Below are 12,055 nucleotides of genomic sequence, written 5' to 3' on the forward strand. Positions count from 1 at the left end.
ATTTGGCTGATATGCCTCTTGATTCTCTTTTAATTTGTAAGTTCCTTCGACTCCTTTCCTTCTTTTAATTTATTTGTTAAGAAATGGAGTCATTTGCACCATAGACTCTCCCACATCCTGGATTTTGACAATTGCATTCCCGTGGAGTCCTTTAGCATGTTCCTGTGTTTCTTATAATCTGGTAGTTAGATCTAGAATTTGACCAGATTTAGGGCCAGTTTTTTTAGTTAGGATACTGCATGGGTGGTTATGTGTACTTTTTTCATGATATCATGGTCACATACTGCTTGGTTCTTTAAGCAATTTAAATGACAGTACAAAAGGTTGGGTCAGGTGGGGCATGGTAGCTCATGCCTGTAACCCCAGCACTTCGGGAGGCCAAGGCAGGAGGATTGTTGAAGCCTGGGGTTCAAGACCAGCCTGGACAACATAGCAAGACCCCGTCCCTACAGAATTTTTTTTTAATTAGCTGGGCTTGTTGGCATGTGTCTGTAGTCCCAGCTACTCAGGAAGCTGAGGCAGGAAGATCGCTTGAACCCATGAGGTCAAGGCTGCAATGAGTCATGATGGCACCACTGCACACTAGTCCAGGCAACAGAGCAAAACCCTGTCTCGAAAAAAAATAAAAATAAAAAATAAAAGGTTGGGTCGATGACAGTTTCTGGCGACTGATGCCACCACTCTGTTTGCAGAATCACCCCCTCCTCTGGCCCTGATGTTTTATCATGACGTCATATTTACAATGTCTGGCAAAGGCTTCATTCCCATTTGGCATACTACCTCTCAGGCAAATAGACCTTTTGAAAGCCTATATTATGTATATAACATATAGGCTCACACTGGATAAGCTCTTTTATAACCTGACTTCTTCACACAAAGTTTATATCATGTTTAAACCATGTTTTAGGTTCTCTATTTTTAATTAAAAATCGAAGGAAGAAGGATATTTCACATTTCTGTAAACTCTAAGATCTTACAACAGAAGCGAAACTGCACATTTAGGGGTGCCTGCCCCTCCACTGATGCTGCCCTTTGTGGGTCATATGTCCTTAGGAAAATGAAAGAGTGTGCACTCCTGACTTGTTGGCCAGCTCTGTTGACATCTTTCAGTGGTTCCTTTCATATACGGCCACTCCTCCAGAGGCCTCTTGTACTTTGGGAACTGGTGAGTCTCCCTGTCCCTAGGGCTTTTTAGTCACATGTCCATCCACTGTTTCAACGTAACATGCATCTAGGCAAGGTTAACGATTAAATGGTTCGGATGAAAGGTCATCCTTTACACAGAACATCAGAATGGTAGATAATTCCTGTTCCACCTTCTCTGAGGAAACAAGTAAAGAAGAAACAACACAGTCATATTAATAGAAGAGTCTTCGTTCCAGACGCAGTCCAGGAATCATGCTGGAGGACTTCTGCAACTCTACTTTTTGGGTGAGAAATTACATTTATCTTCATATTGACTCTTCTCAGACTCAGAACAAGTGGTAGTTAGTTAACTTAGGGTGGCCACCAACAAGATCCAGAAATGTTAGAGGTGCAGTTGGTCTAAAGCTCAGGCTTTTTAGAAAGCATAATTCATAATATCGCCAGAGAATATAAGGGATATAAGATCTGGGAAAGGTAATGCAATTTATTCTGTCATATGTTTATTTTATCTCAGACTCTTGTACTAGCTAGTTGCAAAATTGCCTTCTCTAAAAAGAAACAGGTAAAAACCTTCCAATTTTATCAGTGTGAGGAAGGAGAATTGTTGTTGCATACTTTGCTAGTAGAAGGAGGAGAAGGTCGTGACTGAGTCTTGCTGAGACATGTTGATGTTGAAATGATAATGATAAGTTCTAGAAGAACTGGCAACTAATGATATGGACTAGAAGTTGAGTCTAGGGATGCAACTTTGGGCATCATGAGTACTGAAATAATTTTTGAACAACTGGAGTCGGGTAACACTGTTTTTAAGGAAAAGAAGAGACACCACTTAGAGGGTGAACAAGAACAGTGTAACATTGTGGAGTCATAGATAGCAAAAAATTTCAAGATAAAGGCCAATCAACAGTATCAAAGGTCTAGTGGAATAGAAAACAAAAAAGGACCTTAGATTTAGTGATTTTGGTAAGGGTTTAGTGAGACAGTGTCATCTGCAAACTCCTAGCCTCAGCATCGGAATAACCTGGGGCAATTAATAGTTTAAGTATCTTAAGTGATTCTTCTGAATTATAACATTTGATAACCTTATGTAGAGGTGAGAGGGGCAAGGATGAGATAGCAGAGCACCTGGGCAGCACCTCGTGTGTTAGAAAGGACCTGGGTCCCAAGGCCCTCAAGGTCAGGAGTGTATACCACGGCAAGGTGGGTCTTCATGGGCTGCAGTATCTAGACAGGCCATCTCTTGAGAATTCTTTCTGAGTACTAACTACCTGACCAACTTTCTTGGTCATGGCATCGCAACCATTTCTTTGAAGAGTCTGTACAAATAACCATATAAAACAAATTTTAACTATTTATGGGAAGAGAAAAATCTACACTCATGTGACTCAGAGACAAGAATTGGTGCCCACCTCCCACCCCCCAACTTCCACTTCACAAGACACTTCCATTTATCGCAGAATGCAAAGACTGCACAAAACTTGCTGGTAGTAAGCCTTCTGTCCAACAATGCTGTTGTCCCTGCTGTGCTGAAAGGACAGGTTTTTAATGTAAGCGCTCTGGGCCATCAGAGGGTAAATGCTACAGTGTGACTAAGCATTCTCCCTGCATGGCGCCTGCATGTTTGAATATCTGCCACTGAGTTCAGTTAGTGCTAGAAACTTGAATAATTTTTTATATCCCAGAGAACTATTCTCTCCTTTAAACTGGGAAACAGCCCTTCTTCATCCTATAATTTGGCAAATGCAGTGTGAGGTTTACTCAGGATAGCTGGTACAGAAATTCACTGAGAATCACAAGAAGACAGGTGTTTAGAGGGTGGGTTGGCCAGAAAGTAACTACATTTGTCATTAAATGGTGAATTTGTATCAATGTGCACAAATAGGAAAATATGGATAGTTAAAGGGTAAGGCTGGATATGGATATGGAGTTGAGTTTGAATTGTCTGGAAGCAGTGAGATGTGGTGCAGGATGGTTTTCTGTCTTCACAATGCATGTATACAACAATCCTTCCCCTTTGGTCTCCAGAATTCCTCATTCCTGGACAGTCCAGAGGCAGACCTGCCACTTTGTTTTGAGCAAACTGTTCTGGTGTGGATTCCCTTGGGCTTCCTATGGCTCCTGGCCCCCTGGCAGCTTCTCCACGTGTATAAATCCAGGACCAAGAGATCCTCTATCACCAAACTCTACCTTGCTAAGCAGGTAAAATAACACCACTGTTTCTGAACTCTAATTCCTTGGTGTACAGTGGAGATACTTTCTTGGTGTTTAGTGTCCTGTTCCTTGTCTTTAAGCAGCTGTCCCAGGTGCCATTATCTCAGGCAGAGCCAGGTTCTGGGTTTCCCTCTCTCCATCTACCCTAATTCTCATGGGTCCCTTGCCACATTTCTTAAATCAAAGTAGCTTTGATTAAGAATGGTGACTCTTAATTCTTGTGGATATTGGGTTCCCTAAACACAAAGGGCATATAATCAATCAAATTATCTTTATAGCATTTGAGAAATGAACACGGGATCACCTGTCTTTAAACAGCTCTAATAAATCGGTGGACTGTAATTCAGTTGGCACCTACCTCATGAAAATGAACTAGATAATGGATCTCCAGCCCCACTGAGGCAATCCAACTATCACTCATCTTCAAAAACTTGGATCTGAAATAAGGTTTCCATTTTCCCCACGTATTCGATGAGTCAGGATGATCACTCACAGTAGAGGGAGGAAGAGTGAGTGTGCACAGTGACAAGCACGAGTACGGAAATAACAGAAAGGACAGGTCTGTGGGAGAGGCCCAGGAGGGGCCAGGAGGGGAGGAGCCCTCAGCCAGCTGCACCAACTCACTCAGGGAGGGGTCTTGTGGGAACCCAAGACCCCCATTTGAGGTAGTAAAATTATCTCAGAAAATCTTCCATCTGCTTCCTTTCACTAGTTTTTTTTTTTTTTTTTTTTCTTCTATCTGTCTTTATTATCATTATTACTACTATTTTAAATGGAGTCTCACTCTTGCCCAGGCTGGAGTGCAGTGGCATGATCTCAGCTCACTGCAACCTCTGCCTCCTGGGTTCCAACAATTCTTATGCCTCAATCCCTCCCAAGCAGCTGGGATTACAGGTGCACGCCACCATGCCCAGCTAATTTTTGTATTTTCAGTAGAGATGGGATTTTGCCATATTGGCCAGGCTGGTCTCAAACCCGTGACCTCAAGTGATCCCTCCTGCCTCGGCCTCCCAAAGTGCCAGGATTACAAGCGTGAGCCACCGCACCCAGCCTCTGTCAGTCCTTATCTTTCAACAGGTTTTTAGAAAGGCAAACTAGATTCCATTGTTCTACGAACATACCTAACAATGACTCAGGTTATCTGGAACCTTAAAAGGAGGAAAGAGCTTGGCCAAAGGAAGTGGTCGTCACCTTGACACTTTGAGGTCAGGGTTGGTCGTGGGTTTTGTTGGATTCTGATTAGAAAAAGAACAGTCTCACAGCTTGGGGCAGGGTCACTGTCTCCTTTGTTGACCTGAGTGCCCATCATAGGACCTAGCATGTTTCAAACACTCAGATGGAATTCAACATTTGTTGAATGTTGGTGTTAAATGCATTCTAGGAATAGTGGTAGATTTAAGAGTATGTTAGAGCTGAACTCAGCGGTGCACACCTGTAATCCCAGCTCCTCTGGAAGCTGGAGGTGGTAGGATCACTAGAGGCCAGCCTGGCAACATAGTGAGTCCCCATCTCTTAAAAAAAAAAAAAAAAAAAAAAAAAAAAAAGGAAAGAAACGTATGTTAGACTTTGAATATTCTGAACATTGAACAACTCTGCACATTTAACAACATTCTCAGTACCGTTGGATTTGAGTCATTGTTTGAGGTTAGAAGCAATCAAGTTAGGAGGCTTCTTCCACTTTCTGGAGCTTCCAAGAAGAAGCTGGTTAATGAGCAAACCAATATCCCATCCTAATAAAAGCTATTAGTTAACTCTTTTACAAAATACTTTATTGAGATATAATTTACATATCATACAGCTCTCCCATTTAATACAATTCAGGCTGGACGCCGTGGCTCACGCCTGTAATCCCAACATTTTGAGAGGCTGAGGTGGGTGGATCACTTCAGGTCAGGAGTTTGAGACCAGCCTGGCCAACACAGTGAAACCCCATCTCTACTAAAAATACAAACAAATTCAGCTGGGCGTGGTGGCTCATGCCTGTAATCCCAGCACTTTGGGAGGCCAAGGCAGGTGGATCACAAGGTCAGGAGTTCAAGACCAGCGTGGCCAACATGGTGAAACCCCGTCTCTACTAAAAATACAAAAATTAGCCGGGCATGGTGGTGGATGCCTGTAATCCCAGCTACTTGGGAGGCTGAGGCAGAGAATTGCTTGAACCTGGGAGGCGGAGCTTGCAGTGAGCCAAGATCATGCCACTGCACTCCAGCATGGGTGACAAAGCAAGACTTCATCTCAAAAAAAAAACATTAGGCTGGTGCGGTGGCACACACCTGTAACCCCAGCTACTCAGGTGGCTGAGGCATGAGGATCACTTGAACCTGGGAGGTGGAGGTTGCAGTGAGCCGAGATCACGCCACTGCACTCCAGCTTCAGACTCTGTCTCAAAAAAAAAAAAAAAAAAAATTCCGTTTTTTTCAGTATATTAGCACATATGTGCAAACTTCACCACAGTCAATTTTAGAACATTTCATTCTCTTTAACCCCGTCTCCTCATTCCCATTATCCTTAGCAACCGCTAAATCTCTTTTCTTTCTTTATAGATTTCCCTGTTCTGGACATTTCATATGAATGGAATTATATAATATGTGGTCTTTTTTTATTGGCTTTTTTCCCTTGGCACAATGTTTTCAAGGTTTATCTGTGCTGTACCATGTATCGATATTTCACTCCTTTTTTTTTTTTTGAGACAGAGTCTCACTCTGTCGCCCAGGCAGACTGCCAACATAGATTCTTGCCAACAATGTGTTAAAGTGCATGTGCCTGCACCATTGTCAGCACTGAGTTATTTTCAACTTTTATGTGCAAACGTGACATCTCATTGAGTTACTTTGCATTTTTATGAATACTAATGCAGTTGATTTTTTAATCTGTTAAGTATATTTCATTTGTGAATTGTCTATTCATATCACTTCCTTATTTTCTTAATGGGGGTGTGAGTGTATTTAACTTATCTTTTGAACAGATAATTCTCAGAGGGTCACAAAATTCAAAAAGTACAAAAGGGGCTGGGCATAGTAGCTCATGCCTGTAATCCCAACACTTTGGGAAGCTGAGGTGGGAGAATTGCTTGAGCCCAGGAGTTTGAGACCAGCCTGGCCAACTTGGTGAAACCTATCTCTACAAAAAATATTTTTTAAAAATTAGCCAGGCATGGTGGCATGTGCCTGTGGTCCCAGCTACTCGGGAGGCTAAGGTGGGAAGATCACTTGAGTTTAAGGAGGTCAAGGCTGCGGTGAGCCATGTTCACACCACTGCACTTCAGCCTGGGCAACAAAGCTAGACCCTGTCTCAAAAATAAAATAAAACAAAATAGAAAAGGACAGAAGGGTACACAGTACTCTAGTCACTCATTCCTGTCTTAGTTGATAACCATTGATACCAGTTACTTGTATCTCCTTCCAGAAATAGCCTGCGCTTTTACAAACAGCTACGTACATATATTTTTTTCACACAAATGCTAGTGTCCCATATGTGCTTTTCTGTGACTTAGAGCTCCTTCCATTTTAGTACATAAAAATCTGCGTGTTTCTCTTTTTTGATGGATATGTTATTCATTTGTACCTAAGCAGCCAAACTCGTACTGATACCACCATGATGCGACAAAATACAAAACATCATTCCATTAATGTTAGAGTAACGAACAAATTAGGGAGTCATGGTAAAACAGAGCTAAAAGGGGCTGAGGAAATCAGTGAAGTGCATTATAGTGTAACCGTTCACCTGAACAATTGAGTTTTTTTAATCAGTAAAAGCCCCCCAATCCCACAAAGTAGGAATAATCCTTCATCTTTATACTTTTTACTTCCTATTCTTAAAGTTAGATTCTAAATCCTAAAGATACACCAACGAGATTGTATCTACTTATCTATAGCCAGAGGCATCTATTGTGTCATATACAGCAGCCAAGGTTACTGAAACCTCTTTGATTAGACTTCAGTCATATCCCACCCCCAAAATCAACCCAATAGGTACAATGAGAACCTATCAAGGCAGAATACAGAGCTGTAAAACAAGAAAAATCCTGTGAGGGAGGGAGGGAAAAAGGAAGGATTCCGCCACTACCCAGACTGAAATTGAGTTAATATATTCATCTCAACACATGTTCAGGCTGCATGTTCAGGGAGTAATTTAAGAATAAATCTATGATTTGTGAAGCACTGAAATACTTAGTGGTTTGCTGTGTTACATTATAGCTTTCCCCAGCAGTTTCCAAGACAGCCTTCAAAAACTGGCAGGAGAATTTTGCTGGAGCTGCATGCAGGACTACCAAGATTCCTCCCCATATTTATGAAACCGATTGTTCTGGGACTGGTTGTTCTAGTCTTCTGTGTGTCAGGTCTGACTTTTCCAGGAATGGTTGATCCACACTGGAAGGCTTCCAGATGTGTTCCCCAGGCATCCCAGGCGGTAGGAAGAGTAGAGGCCTGGGTATTCTGTAGATGCTGAGCCCTGAGTCATACTGTTACTTATTCTTTGGTCAGTTGGTTTTCTACCACCTCTTAGATTTCATTCTCCGTAACTAGCTCATATGCTGTTTGTAGCTAAGGTTCAGGGTATTGTAAAGTTCTTGCAGCTGCTAGAGGCTGCAGTGTTTCTATCTCTGAAATCCATCATTAATTACACACAACTGGGCTGGAGAGAACATGAATCTGGTCTGCTGTTTCTTCTCCTAGACCTTATCTTCATTCTTCACTGTGCTCTTCTCTGCAGAAGTGGGTAGTTTTACTTTGAGACTAGTGGAAGAATTAGGGCTTTCCTGAATAAATAGATCCACAGAGGAAGGAAGAGGAGAGAGCCTCTGAGTGGGACACCTCCTCAGATGTCATTTGCAAGGATGGATAACTTTCATCAGGGCCACAAGTCACAGGCATTGATGAAAGAGTCCCTAGAACTGGATGCTTTGGAATAAGGCAGGCTTTGGAGACAGGATGGACTCACACTCGTGTTATTGAAAAGGAGTGGGGAGGGGCAGGTGCAGTGGCTCACGCCTGTAATCCCAGCACTTTGGGAGGCTGAAGTGGGTGGATCACCTGAGGCCAGAAGTTCAAGACAAGCCTGGACAACATGGTGAAACCCCGTCTCTACTAAAAATACAAAAATTAGCTGGGCATGGTGGTTCACACCTGTAATCCCAGCTACTTGGGTGGCTGAGGCAGGAGAATCGCTTGAACGCAGGAGGTGGAGGTTGCAGTGAGCTGAAATCGCACCACTACACTCCAGCCTCGGTGATAGAGCAAAATTCCATACCAAAAAAAAAAAAAAGAAAGAAAGAAAAAGAAAAAGATGAAGAAAAAGAAAGAAAAGGTGGGGGAAAATTAAAGAGCTGGACTGTAAAAATGGCTAAGGCTTTAAGATTTAAGTATCTAGGTAGAAGATCTTAGAGAAATATGTAAAATTTCTCCAAATGTAGAAGTATCAAAAAGCCAGGATGAAGTCAGTCCCCTCCACATTAACAGGAGACAACCAGCTCAATCCCACAAAAGGTCTGCTTCTTTCTTTGTAATGATTCCTTGAGATGCTGTTATTTGAATGTACCATAATTTATGTGCCCTATATGCCATGAGTGTCATTAGTTTCTAATATTTTGCATCATAAGCAATGCTGCAATCCACAGCTTTGTATATACTTGTGTATTCAAGTGCATCTATAGGATAAATTCAAAAAAATGAAATGACTGAGTTAAGGATACGTGAACTCATAATTTTTATAGACAGTGCAAACTGCCCTCCAAAGAGGCTCTCCTCGGTCTCACCAACTTTGTATCACATTTTTTGATGTTTGCTAATTGGTTAGGCAAAAGTGGTATGTCATTATACTTTCAAATTGTATTCTCATATTAATGAGGTTAAGCATATTCTCATACGTTTTAAAGCCTTTTGTGTTTTTTAAAAAATCCATTTATATTATATACTCTTCTTTTGCATTGAGTTATTAGAGTATTTTTAAAAATTACTTTGTAGAAGTTCTTTATAAAGTTAACCGGTCTTTTTTGATATAAATTGCTCAGTGTATTTCAAATCCATTGTATGAGTTTAATATATATAAGTCTGTGGCAAGGCCCCCTCCTTTTCCCTAGCCTGGGGAGTAGGCTGCTGGTTAGCATCCTCTAGTCATCTCCAACGGCAGGTGCCTTAGCTCTAGCTTGCTCTATTTTACCTCCTAGTTTACCTAAAGGCAACCATAACGTACCACCTATAAAGCTATTTTTTTTTTCCAAAACCGCATAGTATCTTGTGGGGAAAACACCCTGTAGCGTATTATATACTTGAAAAAATGCATTCCAGTTATTAACATGTCTCTGACTCTACTCCTTACTAAATAATAGCACTGATCCTGTTAAAGTAAAGGTGCATTCATCTCCTTCCTTGGCTGGTTTTCATTACAAAGGGCCCATTATCTCTGCCTGAGACATTCCAGATAAATGAGACTTAAAAGAATGAATAAGGGTAGATGGGTAGGAGCATAAAAGGATGAGGGGAGGGGAGATGGTGCCACATAAATATCTTCGTTTTGGTGGCTAAGATGCTGGTATATTTCCTCAGTGGAGGCAGTAATTTTCCCTCCTGATAGGTGGGGATGTGGGCCTTTAAAACAGTATAATGTGTATCATCATGTCTTCTGAGCTCATAGGACAAATATTGACTGGCATTATCTGGGATCAAGACTGGGGCTGGGTGTGGTGGCTCACGCCTGTAATCCCAGCACTTTGGGAGGCCGAGGCAGGCAGATCTCCTGAGGTCAGGAGCTTGAGACCAGCCTGGCGAACATGGTGAAATCCCCGTCTCTACTAAAAATACAAAAATTAGTCAGGTGTGGTGGCGCACACTTGTAATCCCAGCTACTCGGGAGGCTGAGGCAGGCGAATCACTTGAACTCAGAAGGTGGAGGTGGCAGTGAGCTGAGATTAGGCCTCTGCACTCCAGCCTGGGCCACAGAGTAAGACTCTGTCTCAAAACAAAAACAAAAAACCTATGGCCTAAGAAACGGAATAGTGCCTTTAAAACCTAGTACCTTCTATTGCCGTATAACAAAATACCCCAAAACTTAGCAGCTAAAAAAGGATTCTTTAAATCTTAACAGTTTCTGTGGGTCAAGAATTTGGAAGCAGCTTACCCAGGTTCTGCTTCAAGGTCTCTCATGAGGTTGAAGTTAGTATGTGCTGTCTGGGGCTACTGGCATGTGAAGGCTTGACTAGGGCTCAAAGACCTGCTTCTAAGATGACTCTCACATGGCTGGTGGCAGGAAGCCCCAGTTTCTCACTGACTGTTGGCAGAAGGTCTCAGTTCCTTACCAAGCGGACCTCTCCAAAGAGCTACTGGAGTGTTCTCATGACCCAACTGGTAGCTTCCTCCAGAGTGAGCAATCGGAGACGGAGAACAAGGAGAAAGAATCCGCATTGCTTTTCATGCCCTAGCCTTGGAAGTCACACACTGTCACTTCTGCCATTTTCTGTTCACCAGAAGTACATCCCTAAGTCCCCAGCCCACACTCAAGGGAGGGGGAATTAAGCTCTGCTCTTTGAAGAAAGGAATATCAAAAAGTCTGCAGACATATTTTAAAACTTCACACTCAGCATTCCTCAAAAACAATGATCATGGCATACTTTGAACATTATTCTATCACTTGAACTGTATGTATCCATTCATTCCAGAAATATTTATTGTGTTATCTGAATCGCTGTATACCATTTTTCTTATCCATCACTGGAAACCATTATGTTTTAAGAGCCTTATAAAGAATGATATCCTCCTAACAGTGGTCTTTTTCCCTTCTCAGGTATTTGTTGGTTTTCTTCTTATTCTAGCAGCCATAGAGCTGGCCCTTGTACTCACAGAAGACTCTGGACAAGCCACAGTCCCTGCTGTTCGATATACCAATCCAAGCCTCTACCTAGGCACATGGGTAAGACCTATCACCACTTCTGCCCTGTGTTTCCCTTTTCATTACCCACAGGCATCTAGCTGAAATGTACTCTTTGGGGATGAAATTAATTCCAAGGTCATCTGTCTTTTTCACAGGATCCATAGTGAGGCAAAGCTTGGTTGGAATGGGGTGAAACTAATTTTAGCTTTTCATCTTCATTTGAGCATTAATGTACAGAGCCTTCTCCCTAGGTTAAGTATTAGCTTTCATGACTAAGATGTATATCTTATGTCCACATATCTTGCCATCTAAGGGTCACAGAGGAGAGCTAATATTCTTGATGTAAAAGAATATTTTAAATGTTGTAAATAGTATTTTTAAATTGATTGATGACTCTAAACAATGGATCAGTGAGCTTAGAGTTTCTATAAACTTGATATCAAAAAACTAATGTCTCTCCTGCAGGCATTTTTTTCGGGGGATGGGCCTAGACAGTGTTTAAATAACACTTTAATTAATTGCCATCAATTCAGTGGCAACTAATGACGCATAATTATTTGAACTTTCAAACTTTATTGAAAAATCAGAATGTCTGGCAATTGCAAACCTACATTCAGGCAGAGCAGTGTCAGCTGGTTCTCAGTAGCAGTGGTCCCTTTAGACCATGTGCTCGGCACAATCCTCGCTGGGCAAATGTTATAAATCATGGCTCTTTCCCCACCAGAATGTTGTTTTAGGAGCACAGCACTAGGTCTAGGAAATCAACATTTAATTTATTATATCTAAAGTAGATGATATAGGGCAATTTTTAAAAATTAATTGCTTAATCTTA

At 41.7% G+C, this 12,055-nt stretch overlaps 1 protein-coding gene across 1 annotated transcript in view; it reads left to right on the forward strand.

Annotated features, from left to right (window-relative positions):
* Positions 1 to 1,375: 1,375 nt before the first annotated feature.
* ABCC2 (ATP binding cassette subfamily C member 2) overlaps positions 1,376 to 12,055 on the forward strand; it is a gene marked incomplete at its 3' end in the record, with an annotated part of 59,684 nt that continues 49,004 nt past the window's right edge. The window contains 3 exon segments of the mRNA NM_001032847.2: positions 1,376 to 1,431; positions 3,172 to 3,345; positions 11,137 to 11,262. Of these exon segments, the coding sequence (NP_001028019.1) occupies positions 1,399 to 1,431; positions 3,172 to 3,345; positions 11,137 to 11,262 (333 nt within the window).

This window comes from Macaca mulatta, chromosome 9 (assembly GCF_049350105.2).
Source record: "Macaca mulatta isolate MMU2019108-1 chromosome 9, T2T-MMU8v2.0, whole genome shotgun sequence".
Taxonomy (NCBI): domain Eukaryota; kingdom Metazoa; phylum Chordata; class Mammalia; order Primates; family Cercopithecidae; genus Macaca; species Macaca mulatta.